The 17,794-nt window shown below is 37.3% G+C and overlaps 5 protein-coding genes across 5 annotated transcripts in view; 4 read left to right on the top strand and 1 right to left on the bottom strand.

Moving 5' to 3' along the window:
* LOC104753873 (dehydrin ERD14) overlaps nt 1–1,702 on the top strand; it is a 2,547-nt gene extending 845 nt beyond the window's left edge. Inside the window, exons 3-4 of the mRNA XM_010476059.2 lie at nt 764–1,072; nt 1,178–1,702. Coding sequence (XP_010474361.2) covers nt 764–1,072; nt 1,178–1,495 — 627 coding nt within the window. The 3' untranslated portion in view covers nt 1,496–1,702. The remainder of the gene's footprint in view (nt 1–763; nt 1,073–1,177) is intronic.
* On the top strand, nt 2,193–4,723 carry LOC104751512 (cytoplasmic tRNA 2-thiolation protein 1-like). Its single transcript, XM_010473465.2, has 10 exons — nt 2,193–2,413; nt 2,569–2,683; nt 2,891–3,033; nt 3,197–3,316; nt 3,402–3,514; nt 3,615–3,707; nt 3,803–3,843; nt 4,009–4,075; nt 4,159–4,270; nt 4,419–4,723. The coding sequence occupies exons 1-10, from the start codon at nt 2,309–2,311 to the stop codon at nt 4,581–4,583; spliced, it is 1,074 nt and encodes a 357-aa protein (XP_010471767.1). The 5' UTR covers nt 2,193–2,308; the 3' UTR covers nt 4,584–4,723.
* Nucleotides 7,136–10,429, top strand: LOC104751511 (L-ascorbate oxidase homolog). Its single transcript, XM_010473463.2, has 8 exons — nt 7,136–7,413; nt 7,527–7,636; nt 8,301–8,571; nt 8,697–8,796; nt 8,904–9,249; nt 9,361–9,726; nt 9,812–9,890; nt 9,981–10,429. Exons 1-8 carry the CDS (start codon nt 7,270–7,272, stop codon nt 10,191–10,193), a joined length of 1,629 nt encoding a protein of 542 aa, XP_010471765.1. The 5' UTR covers nt 7,136–7,269; the 3' UTR covers nt 10,194–10,429.
* Nucleotides 10,818–13,728, top strand: LOC104751510 (enoyl-CoA hydratase 2, peroxisomal). Its single transcript, XM_010473462.2, has 11 exons — nt 10,818–10,954; nt 11,050–11,072; nt 11,185–11,290; nt 11,374–11,441; nt 11,651–11,723; nt 11,922–11,961; nt 12,255–12,327; nt 12,410–12,560; nt 12,717–12,787; nt 13,142–13,315; nt 13,402–13,728. Exons 1-11 carry the CDS (start codon nt 10,895–10,897, stop codon nt 13,487–13,489), a joined length of 927 nt encoding a protein of 308 aa, XP_010471764.1. The 5' UTR covers nt 10,818–10,894; the 3' UTR covers nt 13,490–13,728.
* On the bottom strand, nt 13,778–17,793 carry LOC109124584 (prolyl endopeptidase-like). The gene is made up of 12 exons (XM_010473461.2): nt 17,392–17,793; nt 16,913–17,132; nt 16,615–16,815; nt 16,454–16,524; nt 16,177–16,339; nt 15,370–15,963; nt 14,901–15,281; nt 14,744–14,819; nt 14,605–14,668; nt 14,375–14,510; nt 14,165–14,278; nt 13,778–14,086 (listed from the first exon to the last, which is right to left on the bottom strand). Exons 1-12 carry the CDS (start codon nt 17,724–17,726, stop codon nt 14,021–14,023), a joined length of 2,421 nt encoding a protein of 806 aa, XP_010471763.1. The 5' UTR covers nt 17,727–17,793; the 3' UTR covers nt 13,778–14,020.

Here is a 17,794-nt window from a genome sequence, read left to right as displayed (position 1 = left end):
TATATACATTCCAATGATTCCTTGCTCTTTTTAAAGTTTGAATATAGTTTTCTTATTTCTTTTTACTTTATAAATCCATCATTGTACTACAAATTGGAGATAACAAGTATTATTAAACAAAAAACTTGTGAATTGTGATAAGCATAGATGGTAAAAACCTAAAGAACAAATCTATCTTAGTTGTCATTCCTATCCATTATTCTAGTTCCACTAATTTTTTTTTTTTGTTCAACTGGAATTATACTAGAAAGATGTTACTTTTTACAAATCCAACCACAACTAGTCCAGGAGAAAACAAAATTTCAACTCCCGACTCTCAAAACACTACAACTATAACTAAATTTATTTAACAATAGATTTATCAGATAATGTCTTAGAGAATGACCTCCAATCACGTAAGCAAACTATTTTTTTAATTAATTAATTAATTAATTCTTCTTGGTACATCTACAGTATAACCTTATCTAATAACTAAATAGAAAATAAAAGAATAGAGAAATTATAATTTAGGTGGGTCTGAAGGGTGGTAGATGTATCAAAAGGAAACAAATTCGGGCTAATTTATAATTTCTCAATAGTTGTTTACTTTTAAAAAATTATAAAAAAGTGTAAATACAGCGTGAAATCCGCGGTGGATTGGATCCCTTTCCTTTAGTCCTTGACACTATAAAAGACGACAGTTTCTTCTTCTCCTCATCTCAATCATCATCCTCTTTTATCTCATTTGCTTTTGAATTTCAAAACGATCACATAATACTTTTGAATCCGTGGTTCCATCTCAAAAACTTTTTTAACTATGGCCGAAGAAACCAAGAACGTTACTGAGCATGAGGTGCCAAAGGTAGCAACAGAGGAATCATCATCGACAGAGGTTACTGATCGTGGACTGTTCGATTTCTTGGGAAAGAAGAAGGACGAAACTAAACCCGAAGAGACGACCATCGACTCTGAGTTCGAGCAGAAGGTTCATATCTCTGAGCCAGCACCAGAGGTTAAAGTCGAGCACGAAGAGGAAGAGAAGAAGCCTAGTCTCCTTGAGAAGCTTCACAGAAGCGACAGTTCTTCTAGCTCTGTAAGTTTAGATCTGATCATTATATATATTCAAGATCGCGTGAGATCTGATCTGATGATTCGAAAGATTGATCTAACTATATGGGTTTGTGTTTTTTTTTTACAGTCAAGCGAGGAAGAAGGTGAAGATGGTGAGAAGAGGAAGAAGAAGAAGAAGGATAAGAAGAAGACAACTACTGAAGTAGAGGTGAAAACAGAGGAGGAGAAGAAAGGGTTTATGGATAAACTGAAGGAGAAGCTTCCTGGACACGGTAAGAAGACAGAGGATGCTTCAACCGTCGCTGCTGCACCGGTGGTTACTCCTCATCCGGTTGAGGAAGCTCATCCAGTGGAGAAGAAAGGGATTCTGGAAAAGATCAAGGAGAAGCTTCCAGGGTACCACCCCAAGACCACCGTAGAGGAAGAGAAGAAGGATAAGGAATAAGCAAAAAAAAAGAAAATTATGATTAAATATTATGAATAATGATATTGATTTGCTTTGTTTTTTTTTCTTTTTCTATTGTGATGATTGATCATCTTTTGCTTTTATGATGTTTAAGTTTGTTGGCTTTTTGTTGATTACAGTATTCATATGTTTCTCTTTCTCTTGTATATGGTTTTTCAAAAAAAAAAACAAAATTATTTCATGGTATTTTAATCGTATGAAAACTTCTTCATTTGGTATTTGGAGATGAGTGTTAATTAACAACCCTCTGCTTTCTCGATTCGTGATAAAGAAATTGAGAGTTGTGTAACGGCAGAAGTAAGTTACTCATTAGGTAAAAGGATATAAATTTTAGGATGACCCCAGCTTGACTTCATCCAGTTTCATATTTAGGATTTAATGCGTTGGTATAGAAGAAACATGAATCATGACTCGTCACACGATCATGACTTAGTAATTGAATGTCATTGTTGTCGAATCAATTTCTCATAAGTCATAACGTGTAGTCGTGTACAAATGGATTAACACAGATATTTATGTTAGATCGATTGACGTATCCTAAGTTTTTGATGGGAACAAATGATTTTCAGTGCCATCATCGTGGGTTCTATATAGATCATAATCTTGTAATTGGGTTTTTGACGATGGGTAAAAAAAGCCCAATAGACCCAAATAACTAAAACAATTCAGATACCGAAACCAAACGTTGTCGTTTTATGCATATGACTCCGAGTTAGGTCGTTTCTTTCCGGTTCTAGCAACACTCGCCGGCGACTAGTGAACATCAGAGTTTCTTTTCCTTCACCGGTGACGATGGAGGCAGGCGAAGCAAAAAGCAAAAGAGCAGGAGGGTCTCGTCTCTGCTGCATCTGCAACAAGAGACGACCCGTTCTCAAACGACCCAAAACCCTTCAACAGGTAAGTTTTTTTGAATCAGGTTCTGAATTTGGTATCGATTCAATACATGATCGAGCTGGTTTCGTTGGCTCATTACTCTTTAAAAAGAATCTTAGTTTCGCAATCTCTTGCTTGTTCTTGTATGAGCAATGATGTTGAGTATATTTGTTTTAAAGATATGCAGAGAGTGCTTCTATGAGGTTTTTGAGGAAGAGATTCACCAAGTCATTGTTCAGAATCGTTTATTCAAATCCGGTGAGCGAGTGGCTATAGGTGCCTCCGGAGGAAAAGGTAATGTCTTTTTTACTCACCAATGGATTCTGCTACAAAAGTTCAAACCTTTGAATGTTTACGAATCACTCTGTTTTAGTTTCATGTTCTTGGCTATAATATTTCCCCAACTGTTTATGTTACCAAAGTTATATAGAATACTCTTGTACTGTGGAGATATCATCCTTGTTATATCAAGAACTCAAAAAAGTTGGTTCTGGTGTGCAGATTCGACAGTACTGGCATATGTATTATCAGAACTAAACAGACGTCACAATTACGGGCTGGATCTGTTTCTCTTGTCTATTGATGAAGGGATAACGGGTTATCGTGATGATTCGCTCGAGACCGTTAAAAGGAACGAAGTTCAAGTAAGCGTTTGAGTTTTATGTGTCATGTGTTCTCTCTGGAATTCCATTGTTTGTTTTGGTTTTGATGAAAACCATGCTAAGATTGCATTACGGAACATAAGAGTCTTTAAGAAGATCGTTAATGTTGATTAGTCAATTCAAGGATTTTGTTTTTTTGGTCCAGTATGGTTTGCCTCTTCAGATTGTTTCGTACAAAGATCTGTATGGATGGACAATGGACGACATTGTAAAGATGATTGGTCTGAAGAACAACTGCACCTTTTGTGGTGTATTTCGTCGACAGGTGATAGCATTCCCTCTTCACTCAAAAGTTCATCATACCAATCATCTTCTGTTTTATGCCTTCATCTCTTATTGATTTCTTGAAGGCACTTGATCGAGGAGCTACATTATTGAAAGTAGATAAGTTAGTCACTGGACATAATGCAGATGATATAGCGGAAACAGTTCTCTTAAACATACTCCGAGGGGATATTGCTAGGTAAATATATATCTGCTTATGGTGATTCTTTTTCTTGGTTATAATATGTCTCCTGTCTGGTGTCTCGCGATTGATTTGATTTGTAACTTTGTTATTGTAGATTGAGTCGGTGCACATCAATCACTACAGGTGAAGATGGTCCAATTCCAAGATGCAAACCTTTCAAATATACATACGAAAAGGAGATTGTCATATATCCTTTGCTATTAAATTCTTTGTTTTACTTTGTCTAAAAAACCTTTTTTAACTGTCAACAGAAGATATCGTGAGACCTTAACATAGCTACACGTATGCTTATTTCAAGAAGTTGGACTACTTCTCCACCGAATGTGAGTTGTGCTTTTTCAAAGCTATGTAATTTTATTTTTACTGTTGTTAACTATCACTTGAGCTTGCGCAGAGCTTTAGCAAACTAGATTTAACGTTTTCACTATAAGCTGAATTCAGTATCGGTCAAAAATATTGGAGTTGACTCGTTTTTATTGTGATTGCAGGCATATACTCTCCTAATGCTTATCGTGGGTTTGCCCGTGAGTTCATCAAAGACTTGGAAAGACTAAGGTTCTTATTCAACTTTTGCTGGTTATATCTGTCATAACCAATTAAGGTAGTAAATATACAACTTATGTTACTATAAATTTCAGACCAAGAGCCATTCTGGATATCATTAAATCCGGTGAAGACTTCAGAATTGCGACAACCACAAAAATGCCTGAGCAAGGGACATGTGAGCGATGCGGGTATATTTCTAGCCAGGTGAGAATTTGCAAAATAAAGACTGCTCTCTCTCTCTCTTATACATCAAGTCATATTTTACACTAGAACTAATATGATGTGCACTGGTGATGATAAAATGTGCTTGGTTTTTTACTTTTTGAATGAATTATCTTATACGATGATGCAGAAATGGTGCAAAGCTTGTGTTTTGTTGGAGGGATTGAACCGTGGTTTGCCTAAGATGGGCATTGGAAGACCAAGAGGGAACGGAAACGGTGATAATAAACACACAAAGGCTGGATCTACTGCAAAATCTATAGAGAGCAAACAATGTGGATCTCTGGATTTCTAAATTAAGAGAAAAAAACGAAGCTAATGAGGTTGTAACAATACCCAGACCGGTTGTGTAAAGAAACACTGTTATACTTAAACCCAATGTTGTATAACATCTGACAATTTTGGTTTTGCCTCAATGACACATAAGTTTTTGCAGCTGGTTCCCTGATTAATAGTGGTCATTGACTCCTGGTCCTGGATTGTGATTCTTGAACCAGCACTATTACGCCATCAATGACCTCAACCACTAGCTGAGCAACCTAACTCATTTTCAAGTCAACCTGGTTATCATGAGTAATAATTCAATATTTGAAATTGAAACTTTTATGCCCTGAAACTAAGACTAGTCTTTCTTCTAAGTTTTTCATAACCAACTTATTCTGCAACTTAATAAATGTGGTGTAAAGCAAATTGTACTGTTTAAATTGCGTTTTACAAAATACAACTCTTGTTCAGGTTTCAACGCCACTGCACAACAATGTGGTACGTAGCAACAACTTAGAATAAGTACAAATCGAAACAATGTTCTACCGAGCCTATTATAGGATGAATGTACAAATGGATTTCGAATGTTGTTGTCCACACATGGAACACCTAATCCATGTGTCGTTATTACATTTACAGTCACTGTACGCGTTTTGTGTCTTTTTAGTATTTTTATTTATTCTTGATCTTTTTTATTTATTTAGTTTTTGGTATTATACTATTATTGGTGATCTTTTTGGAAGTGTTGTTCATTTATACAGACCTATCTAGATCAAACTTTATTCCATAATTTAACATGCCATGGGACCTCTACGCCAATTTCAAATTGCTCTGACGCGTCGCTTCCTCACCCAATTACAATCTTTTTGTAGCATTAGTAATTAAATGTTTAATAACTTTACCTTCATTTTTGGAGAGAGTAGTTAGTCCCTTTTATTTAAAGGTGCTGCTAATGACTCACAAAGTATGAGAGTAGTGAGAGGCGATAAATCCGGAATTGTAAACGCATGTCAGGCTAATGTTTTCCTTTTTGATAAGTACACGTAAGGTTTTCCTCTCTAGTAACTACTTTTTGGATCCATGTACCATATTTTCCTATGTTATTGCCATATCCCATATGTGTGAGAAATTTCATGAAAATCCAAGAATTTAGAATTATTACTGAAGTTAAAGCCTCTGCCTAGAAATTGAAGTTACAGAAGGAGAACCATTCGAAAAAGCCAAAGAAAATTGAATTGAGCTTCCAAACTAATTTTGATCTTACAATCAGAAAAGGGGTCCCTTCTTCATCTTCTAGCAACTTTATTCAAAGGACATACAATAATAACCTAAAAAAGGATACAATAATATTATTCCTTATTCGAATTAGTTATAAAGGCATATAAATTTTTTTTTTTGTGTGTGTGTGTGTGTGTTATCAACTATTGAATCTACTGGATTAGGTGGTCCGACTATAGTTTTACTAGTAATTCAATAGATAATAATCACACTAGGATATATGTATTCCTGTCTCCAGTTCAATAATTGGAAAGACCTTTCTTCTTATCTTTGGTTCTTTAATGCACATGTACGTGGCATTTGACTCAAACAATACATGTCCTGAAAGACTCAACCTCAACTACTGTATATAAAAATTACAAACCGTTAATTGTTTTTCACCAGTAGTCTATAGTAATAATCTCTACTGAATTGAAGATGCCCACAGTTTATTAGAGTGAAATCTTATTACAAGGCAAACAAAATAAATCTTACTACAGATATTTTCCCTTCTAAAACAGTCGGCAGTCAATTAACAACACCAACGATTTAAAAAAGTACAAATATCCAAATTACAATAATCAAATATATAATTTCCTTTTTTACTTTACCACAAATAATCTTTTGTTTCTAATTTAATAAAGTAACTAAGAGATATCTCGGTGGCGGTATTGTATAGCACAATATCAACATTTTTTCTAAAATTATACTAATATAACAACAAAAATTATTATTATATTTATTTTAAAAGTTATTTTGTTTAAGAGAGTATAAAATATTATCATTGTTTGGTAAGTCTACATATTTATTAATCATATCTATTATATGATAATAGAAGAATCATAATTTAAAATTTTAAAAAAATCTTTCAAATATAATTATTAAAATAATCATATTGTATATTTAGATAGAAAATTTTGGTTTTTAAATTCTGATTGGTTTACAATTTTAAAAAATTAGTTAGTAATTTGCATCTTAATAATAATTTCAAAGATTTTATTATTAGTTTCCAAAAGAATATTATATAAATATTAGACTAATAAAATCTTTGAAATAATTGTTAATTTTCAAAAAAATAGTGAGAGATTACATGTAATTTTTTTAGAAACTAATAATTATTTGAAAGATTTAATTAGTCTAATATCTATATTACATATTAAAAATGAAAGAATTAGGAACCAAGTTGGCTAAGCAAGCCATGTGGATTGTGGCCGGGGGAGACAAATACAGATTTCCAAAGTGAACAGAGAGACGCTCGTGGGTCCAGCCACCGACACTGACCTTTGTTTCCTTCTCTCTTTATATTCGTTTCTTCTCTCTCTCTCTGCCTGCTGTACAAACTCTTTTCTTATAATACGTGCCGACTCTTCTCTACACAACTCTACAACACTCAAATCTGAATGTAAAGAGAGAGAGAGAGAAGCATCACGCCAAAAATACCTTTCTTCTATACAAAGAAAATGGCGGCCAATAATGCCTCATTCGCCGCCGCATTATTCATCGGACTCTCGCTTCTCTTCGCCGTCACGGCGGAGGATCCGTACAGATTCTATGAGTGGAACATTACTTACGGCGATATCTACCCACTCGGCGTTCGTCAACAGGTAAATAATAATAACTTCGATCAGTTGCATTAGTTTCACTGTTCCGTTTGGTTTGGTTTATAGATCCAGTTTTTTTAAAATCTTTGGATCTCGTTTTCATTTTTGCGGTTTAGGGTATTTTGATCAACGGGCAGTTTCCGGGACCGGACATACACTCCGTCACTAATGACAATATCATCATTAACGTCTACAATAGCCTCGACGAACCTTTCCTCCTCTCATGGTAATTAAACTAATTATCCTTAATCTAAATCACAGTTTCCAAATCTCCAAAACTAATTATACAATTTCTTTGAAGTTTAATTCAATAATTAGATATTTGCTTTACTAGTATTGAATTACGTCGTTGTCGATAGTGGCTACTGGCTACGCGTAGTAGTTATTTTTCTGTTCTCGTGAATAGTATTTTTTTTCCTTTCTTTCTTGAATAGTGATGTAAAAATAAAACGTGCTTAAAAAAAAAAAAAAACACCTAAGTACGTAAGATTTGGTTTTGGCCACACCTTATGTCGGATGCGGTCCACGTAACAATTATTTACCCACAACACGACAGACATGATTAGTTGGGTGATTACTGTTTAATTCAATTATATAGTTTTTATAATTTTGTTTTCGTTTATGCATGGCTATTTAATATGAACAGAAACTACAAATTTTAAATTTTTTACATGTGCGAAAATGGGTCCACCTTACCAAATGATTAGCTGTATCCTACATTTGAGTTGAACTTTTCAATTTCAGCGGAGCACCCTTTTTAGGGGCAAGATTTTACAAATTGTAATTGTTTTGGGGGTAAACTTGTTTTATGTAGCATTTTGAGGGGCAAGATTAAGAATGCACGATAGTTTCGGGGTTAATTATAAATATTCCTTTTGAAAAAAACGCAGGAACGGAGTTCAGCAGAGGAGGAACTCGTTCGTGGATGGAGTGTACGGAACAACATGCCCAATCCCACCGGGTCAGAACTATACTTACATGCTTCAGATGAAGGATCAGATCGGAAGTTTCTACTACTTCCCTTCTCTCGCTTTCCACAAAGCCGCCGGTGGATTTGGCGGCATTCGGATCCTCAGTCGTCCTAGGATCCCCGTCCCTTTCCCTGATCCCGCCGGAGATACCACCGTCCTCATCGGCGACTGGTACAAATCAAACCACACGGTAATTATCAGAACTCTATTATCTGTATTTCTTAATGAACTTAAAAAGTGTTTACAAAGAAGATGCAAAACCTTAAAACAGAGTAACTAACTCCTTAACCGACTTCAACTATTTCGTTTGTGTAGGATTTGAAGGCGCAGCTTGATAATGGTAAGAAGCTTCCTTTACCAGATGGTATCCTCATCAATGGTCGTTCAAGTGGTGCAACTCTCAATGTTGAACAAGGTTATTTATTTATTGCCTCTTTGTCTCTTCTTGATTTCTGAATTAAGTCATTTACATACAGTTTTACTGATGATGTGAGTTTCTTATTTTTTTTTATTGTTCCTCAGGTAAGACATACAGACTGAGAATATCCAATGTGGGATTACAAGACTCTCTCAACTTCCGCATTCAAAACCACAAGATGAAAGTGGTCGAAGTCGAAGGGACACACACTCTTCAGACTACTTTCTCTTCGCTTGATGTTCATGTTGGCCAATCTTACTCTGTCCTTGTAACCGCTGACCAGCCTCCACGGGATTATTACGTGGTCGTCTCTTCTCGTTTTACCTCCAATGTCCTTACCACCACGGGTGTTCTCCGTTACAGTAACTCTGCTGGTGCTGTTTCTGGACCTATTCCTGGTGGACCTACCATTCAGATCGACTGGTCCTTGAACCAGGCTCGAGCCATCAGGTATTGAATACTAACTGTACAACTTCAAAACACAGAAAAAGTTTCTTCTTTCTGTGATGGAGTTGGATTTTGCCTAAAGTATTGATTTTGTTATGTTTTTGTGTCTTATAGGACTAACCTTACAGCGAGTGGACCAAGGCCGAATCCACAAGGATCGTACCATTATGGTATGATAAACACAACAAGAACGATCAGACTTGCTAGCTCTGCTGGTCAGGTTGACGGGAAGCAACGATACGCTGTGAACAGTGTGTCATTTAAGCCAGCAGACACTCCACTGAAACTTGCGGACTATTTCAAGATTGACGGTGTTTACAGGACTGGAAGCATACAGTACCAACCCACTGGTGGAGGAATATACCTTGACACATCAGTTATGCAAGTTGATTACAGAACCTTTGTAGAGATTGTTTTCGAAAACTCTGAAGATATTGTCCAGAGCTGGCATCTTGATGGTTACTCTTTCTGGGTTGTTGGGTAAGTTTCATCCTCTGATTTAAGATTTTGAATCATTTCTTGATCTTGATCACTTTGGACTAAAGATGGTTCTTCTGATTCACAGAATGGACGGTGGACAGTGGAGTCCAGACAGTAGGAACGAGTACAATCTACGCGATGCAGTCGCTCGCTGCACAGTTCAGGTAGATGATCACATCGTTTTGCATACAAAAGCCATAATCTAATCATGTTTTTGTCAAATGTGAAACATTGGATTAACCATTCGTTTACAGGTATATCCAAGCTCATGGACGGCTATATTGATAGCACTCGACAACGTAGGAATGTGGAACCTAAGATCCGAGTTCTGGGCGAGGCAATACTTAGGACAGCAGTTCTATTTACGTGTCTACACACCCTCGACTTCTCTCAGAGATGAATATCCAGTCCCAAGGAACGCTCTTCTCTGCGGTAGGGCCAGTGGTCGCCGCACCAGACCGCTTTGAGTGGGCGGTTAGATAGAGATATGAGAGAGAGAGAGAGAGGCATGGTCAGCCAAACCAGCTGACTGACACGTTCTCGAGGCTGTTTCTTGTTTTATTCATTCTTCATTTTGCTAGTGAATGAAATTATAAAAGAGTGTATGGGTATATCAGTTTGTAACGATCTCAGCTCGAGGTCTCATTCTTATATTCTTTCTTTTTCTGTGGAGCAAAACTTTATTCAAATATATAATTCTATAGTTTCATCGTATACCCTTCCTTATTCACAACAACATAGTGTTACAGTTTGATATGATAGGAATCCTTCAATTAACAATTCCAAAACACACGTAGGCACACACGAGCCTACGAAGGTATTGTATTACCAAGCTGGCAAGCTGCAAAAAGAGGGGCATTCCGAGAATCGAACTCGGGACCTCTCGCACCCAAAGCGAGAATCATACCACTAGACCAAATGCCCACTGTAGTTAATGATGTACTAATACTTATGATCAAAATTAATAGTCTTGATATGTGACATTGGATAAGACAAGAAAAACATCTTATCTTATGTAATAAAAGCATTGGGGTTTGCATTTTTTTCAATTATCTGAAAAAGCCGACGTCGTTTTAAAGGAAACGACTTATCTAAAAAGTGACTAAAAAACACTGGGAACGACACTGAAAGGAGGAAAAGTCAGCAAAGCTCTGAACCCTGATCGGAGATGGCGACAAGTGATTCTGAATTCAATCCTGATCTCCTTCTCGCTCACAAGCTTCCCGAGGTTTGATTTCATCTTCTCCCTATCAGATATTTCTTTGATCGAGACGAACTCACTTTCTTTGATCGCGTTTTTTAATTTCTTTTTTATCTTCACAGACGCAATACACCTACAACGAAAGGTTTGCATCTACTACTCTTGTAAATGGATAAACATGGTAGAGAACATAGGGAGGAAGGAGATTAGGGAATTAAATTTATTTGGGATGTTTTACTTTGTGTATAATAAATTAGAGATGTTGCAATCTATGCTTTGGGAATTGGTGCTTGTGGCCAAGATGCTGTTGATTCCGATGAGCTTAAGTTTGTGTATCACAGAGATGGTCAAGATTTTATCCAGGTATCTTCAATGATTGATCTGGGTCTACTTGTGACTGTTTCTTTCTTGAGTAATCCATGTTATTTTGCTTTTAAATTATATAGGTCTTACCAACTTTTGCTTCACTATTCACCCTTGGATCTATGACAAGACTGAATTTTCCGGGTTTTAAGTAAGCACGATCTTCTGTCTTGCCACTTTGTTGTAAACTGGATTTGTTTCAAGTTCTGAAGTTCCTCAAATGCAATTAGCTTATTGAAGTTTCATACCAAGTGTTCCACAATATTAAAACTGTATCAATCCCTGTCATAATTGAATACATAGAAGTTGTGAAAGAGGGATGACAACTGTCATGGTGATGTTGTTGTACCTTGTCTGCAGATATGATCCTAGTCTCTTGTTGCATGGACAGCAGTACATAGAAATACGCAGGCCATTACCTTCCAAGGCATCTGTAAGTAGCTTTTACGTGTATAATACCTTAATACGTATGCATATATATGTTTTGAATGTAGGATTTTCACTAAGAATCGTATCTTCATACTGGAGTGGTGTTTTAGCTATATATATACTTTTTGATTGGCTTCTTCTTTTATATACGAACTGGCCTTTGCTTTATTTTTCTGAATTGATGTTGTTCATGTTGATGCAGTTAATTAACAAAGTAAGCCTTGCTGGATTGCAAGATAAAGGTACTTGTCACTACTGTTTGTTTTGTGTGACACCACGTTTTAGTAGAAAACTTACTACTATAAAGATAATTGAAATGTGACTTAATTAACTGACATCAGTTTTCTCAGAAAAGGTTGGTGTATAAAAAATTTAGGTTTCTAATATTGTAACTCCAAGCTTACCTGTACTATCATTATTAATTAAAGAGGTGCAAAAATTTGGTTTTTTCCTGTTATGCATCCATCATTGACATTGGAAAATTCAAGGCATTTGAAATTGATCTTTTTTGTTCTCTCTCATGACAATCTTTTAGGTAAAGCAGCTATCCTAGAAATAGAAACCAAAAGTTACGAGCAAGGGTCAGGGGAACTGTTATGCACGAATAGGTAAGAACGTCTCTGCAGGTACTTATTCTGGGAAATTTTGCCTTGGCAACTTATGAACTAATCCTGAACTTACTCTCTGCAGGACGACAGTATTTCTAAGAGGTGCTGGCGGTTTCTCAAATTCTTCTCAACCATTTTCTTACAAAAATTATCCAAGTAACCAGGGTTTAGCTGTGAAAATCCCACAAAGACAACCTTTGACGGTATGCGAAGAGCGCACCCAACCATCACAGGCAAGTTGTTGATGATGTAAAACTTGTTTGGATTTGGGAAAATCAATTCTAGTTTTCATTGAGGTGTACTGGTGATTTTCACTGAAGTTGTTTATGTTCCCTTTGATAGCCTACTTGTTCACACTATCTAACAGTCTGGTTTATATCTCCTTGCAGGCATTGCTTTATAGGCTGTCTGGTGACTATAATCCTCTGCATTCAGATCCAGAATTTGCAAAACTTGCCGGGTTAGTCTACCCCTTATAATCTCTTTTCTTTTGTTTTAAACAAGTTTTGTTATTTGAAATTCAACAGGTTGAAATGATTAAAAATTATTATTCATTGTATGACTTAGGCATTAACATGGGATAATTGGGTAGTAGTAACAAGTGAAATGTTTCTCCTTTTTTCTTTCTAAAACTCGCACATTACTTACTTCCACACGGCTGACACTTGTTTCTNAAATTCATTTTTCATTGTATGACTTGGACATTACATGGGATAATTGGGTAGTAGTCACCACTGAAATGTTTCTCCTTTCTTTCTTTCTAAAACTCGCACATTACTTACTTCCCACACGGCTGACACTTGTTTCTTTGAAGATTCCCTCGCCCGATATTGCATGGGTTGTGCACACTAGGTTTTGCAATCAAGGCAATCATCAAGTGTGTTTGCAAGGGTGACCCAACCGCTGTCAAAACCATATCTGGACGATTCCTCACCATTGTTTTTCCTGGCGAAACTCTGATAACCGAAATGTGGCTTGAAAACTTGAGGTAGAATTTGTTTTCTCTCTTCCTTGTATTATTATCCATAGGCACTGTTATATGCAATCCTTGGCTTAGCTTTCATGTATTCACAGGGTTATATATCAGACAAAAGTGAAGGAGAGGAACAAGATTGTGTTATCTGGTTATGTTGATATACGCGGCTTATCTTCGTCGCTTTAGGTCCTTATACAGTTATATTGTCCATGGAAGGAGTGTCATAATGTTGCAAAGGCGACAAACGTTTCAGAAGGCAAAACAGCCATTACATGAACTTGTTTCCGTTCCTGAATAAGCACTCTTTGATGTCGGTCACGGTTAATGAAAATTGTTGATTGTTTCGTATGTGTTCTACTAAATGTAGTGAAACGCAAAATGCAAAAGTATGAAGCAGCCAGGGATATTTTGCGGTTGCCATAACAGATTCTACCTCTCTCTTGTGAAAGCCACATAAACCGAGCCAATCTCAAATATTCAACTGATTGCTACATTTCTGCTCGGGAATTCGAAAAGAATCTGTTCAATACAATCCACCCACTCCAAAGTCCTTTATACCCTAATTTGGGTGTCAAGCTTAGAAGGGACATCATAAGCTGGACCATGAAGCATGAATGTCAAATTTAAAACTGAAAAATTGTGATTTGTTTGTGTGAATCATACAACCTTTTTCGGGACAGAACTATTTGAGAAATTGACTGTAGGTAAGGGATTTTTTTACTCGGTCCATGAAGCATTCACCATCTTTGCCATGAATGCATACCGATCAGCTGCCTCATCAATCTGTTAAAAAAAACCTCAAAATTTTTCAGCCACGATTGAATGTATGTAAAGCATTACTAAAGTGAATTTTGTTATTACCATCTTTTGAGTTGGACGACCAGCTCCGTGCCCGGCCTTCACTTCTATACGACCAATTATGGGGTTTGTCTGTGGACTATTCTCTAAGCTGGTGCACAGCACGTGCTGCAACGTCTGCAATTGTATACGGGAAGAAGCGTTTAACTATAAGCTAGCTCCTTAAGAGGAAAAAAAACACAAAAGAAAACAGAAACAAGATAGGGGACGCACCGCAAGCAACTTCAAAGAGTGAAGTGGCACAACTCTGTCATCGTGATCAGCAGTCAGTAACATAGTGGATGGGTACTGAACTAGATGATCACTTTGTTGCTCCCATGGCCTCTTCACATTGTGCAGAGGCGAGTACCTTTTTCACATTCACATCCACATTGTAACAAAAATCAGCATTGGGAAACAAATCAACACAACATCCCATACATATCATATACTACTAGACTTACTTTATAAGCCACTGAAACTCCTCTTCATTCTCGGAGCAGCCATAATCAGAAGTCCAAGCATGACCTATGCATGCAAAACATCTCATGAGTTAAAGAACCATGAAAGACAGCATAAAGAAAGAGAAATAATTGAACTCACCTATGGTGAACTTGTGAAATCGTAACATGTCCATGACGCCCACATGAGCCAAAGCACACCCAAAAAGGTCAGGTCTCTGCAGAATTAAAATTATGCATAAGTGCGCCAGCTATATAAAATAAAGATTGCAAATTCTAAGCTTTATAGATAGACATACCTGGTTTATGCAAGCACCAACTAAGAGTCCACCATTGCTGCCACCTTCAATACACAGCTTGCTCGGTTGTGTATAACCAGCAGACACGAGGTACTCTCCCCCAGAAATAAAGTCATCGAAGCAGTTCTGCTTTTTGGCAAGTGAACCTGCTTTGTGCCATTCCTCACCATACTCCCCACCACCCCGGATGTTTGCAAAGCAGAAAACAACACCGAGATGCTTACTAAGTACAATGCGGCTGGCACTGAATGAAGGTGTTATGCTTATGTTAAACCCACCATATGCATAGAGCAAACATGGGTGTGATCCATCAAGCTTAATATTCTTTTTCGCCACAATAAACATTGGTATCTTTGTTCCATCCTTGCTAGGATAGAATACCTATAAAGAGGACCAGAAGCCACTTTCAACATATGCAAAGCAAAAGCAGTTTGAAAGAACAGGAAGATGCTACTAGAGAGTGTGTTACCTGAGTGGCTTGAAATGCTTCCCTATCAAATCCGGGTACAGTAACCTCCCGGAAGACCTTAACTTCTGGAGATTCATTGGCTAAGTCACACTTGTAAATTACACCAGGAGTGAGGAAGCTAGTAAAGCTAAAGAAAAAGCTGTTGTCCTTGCGACGAGCAGAAACATCAGATACTGAACCAATATCTAGAGGTAATTGGTGAAGCAAGGAACCAGATTTCAAGTCTCTAATTTGCAGAATGTGCTTTACATCACTCATGTAGCATGCGACCAGTTGATTCCCATTGACTGCACAAGCTGATGCTAGGACATCCTTCTCGTGTTCTTCAACAACATCAGTCCAACTGTTTGGTTCCTTTAGATCAACCCGGACTAATTTGTACTTAGGGGCATCTTTATTTGTCAAGAAAGTAAATAGAGTCTCATCATTAGAGATAACACTATATTGCGCGTCAAAATTGTCAACAAGCTTAATGAATGGAAGAAAACTGCTGCTTCCTCTGAAACTCTCAAGACCGCCTGCAAATGAAGTCATATCGCAGTAGTATAATTTGTTGACAGGGTCACAACCCTCGCTAATGCTCATGACTAAGTACTGCATGAAGAAACAACATGGTGAGATTCAAATCAGGAACTAAGAATTCAAGTTCCAGATAACGAATCACGGATCTATGAAATTAAGTAACATGACCATCATATAAAAAACGGAAAATGGTTAAAATGGTTATCTGGTAGCATTTACAGAAAACAAAAAGGGTGTGGTGTACGAGCTACGAAGTTAACCCAAGACAAGAACTGGTTGTGTTACCTTCCCATCATCAGTGACTTCAGCGCCGAACAGATACTTAGGATTCTCGTGATCTCTCCAGCACAAGATATCTTGAGATTGATCGGTGCCAAGAAAATGGTAATACAGCTCATGATAAAGGTTAGAATTAGTCTCGGTGCCAGCATCGATATCCTCTCCTTCTCTGCAAATCAAATTGGCAGAATAACTAAGCTTTTTGAACTGTAATGTAAAGGCTTCTTCCAACACATCGTGTACGTCTCTTAAAGCCAGAAATCAAGTATTATACATGACTTACTTGGGAGCTGGGTAGCGACCATAGAAAAATCCTTTGCTGTCGTGCGTCCATGTAATGCCGGTAAACTTAACCTGTTCCAAGAGAGGAAACATGAATATATCAGAAATAAATCTTGATGGTAGAACTTTATTGATCAATCAGCACCATCTAAAAGAACATACCCATGATAAAGTATCAGGCTCCACTTTCTTGTCCTCGATCTTCATCAGCTTAATTATCACCCAGTCGCTACCACTAGCACTAAGACCATAGGCCAGATACTTAGCATCCTCGCTAACAGAAAAGGTGTTCAAAGCCACTGTTCCATCATCACTAAGAGTATTCGGATCAAGCAAGACCTCTGGCTCAGCATCGAGATCATCCTGAACTCAAAGCGCAATCAAATTCAATGAAAACAAAAAAAAAACAAAGCTAGATGTATATGTACTGATACAAATGCCATGTCTCTCCAAGAAATACCTGCATATAAAGCACACTTTGGGCCTGTAAACCAGTGTTATGGAAGTAAAAGTACTTATTCCCTTGCCTAAACGGTGAATCGTAACGCGGATGATCGATTAGTTTGGTTATATTCTGACGGAGCTTCTCCTTAGTTGCGCATTTTTCAAGCACAGAATCTGTCAATTTCACTTGGTTCTCTACGAATTGCTTCACTTCTTCAGCATCAGGATCCTCTAACCTATTGAAAACACACAAATCCAGAATGAAAAAATTCAACGCAAAAAAAAAAAAAAAGGATACAAAGGCATAACTAAATTGAATCAAATCACAAGAAATCTCCAACAATTTAGGAAGGTCAATCTCCAAGTCAAATCCAGAGATATGCACAAAATTCAAAATCCCAAAGAGATATCGTTATCAGCTGGGAGCTACGGAGCCATTACAAAAACCTAAAAGGAACGAGAGAGAATTTTGCAGATGGGAAACGAACTCTTTACCAACGGTACGGATCTACGATCTTGACGCCGTGGTAGTCATCGACGACGGAATCATCACGACGGGCATCAGGATAATGTAACCGGTCGCCCAACACAGAAGAAGATCCCATAACCGCGGAGGTCGAACAACAACGAGAACGAGGAAGAACAACAGACTTGTGGGTTCGATGATTGGAGAAGTTTTTTTCGCTAATGAGAAGAGAAGAAGAGGAGAGAGACGATATGCGACGTGAACGTGATGATAAGGTATTTATACGGAGGCGGCGCGTGACTGTTGGGACGGTAACAAACGCGAAAACGTGAGAGCGCGCGTGACTTGCAAACGCTGTGAGCATCGGTCTTTCAAGTCTTTCTTTCTTTCTTCTTCACCGAGTTTGCCGTTAAAGTCCTCGTTCTATCAAAT

Source organism: Camelina sativa, chromosome 16, assembly GCF_000633955.1.
Source record: "Camelina sativa cultivar DH55 chromosome 16, Cs, whole genome shotgun sequence".
NCBI lineage: Eukaryota > Viridiplantae > Streptophyta > Magnoliopsida > Brassicales > Brassicaceae > Camelina > Camelina sativa.
This window is presented reverse-complemented; position numbering and strand designations above follow the sequence as displayed.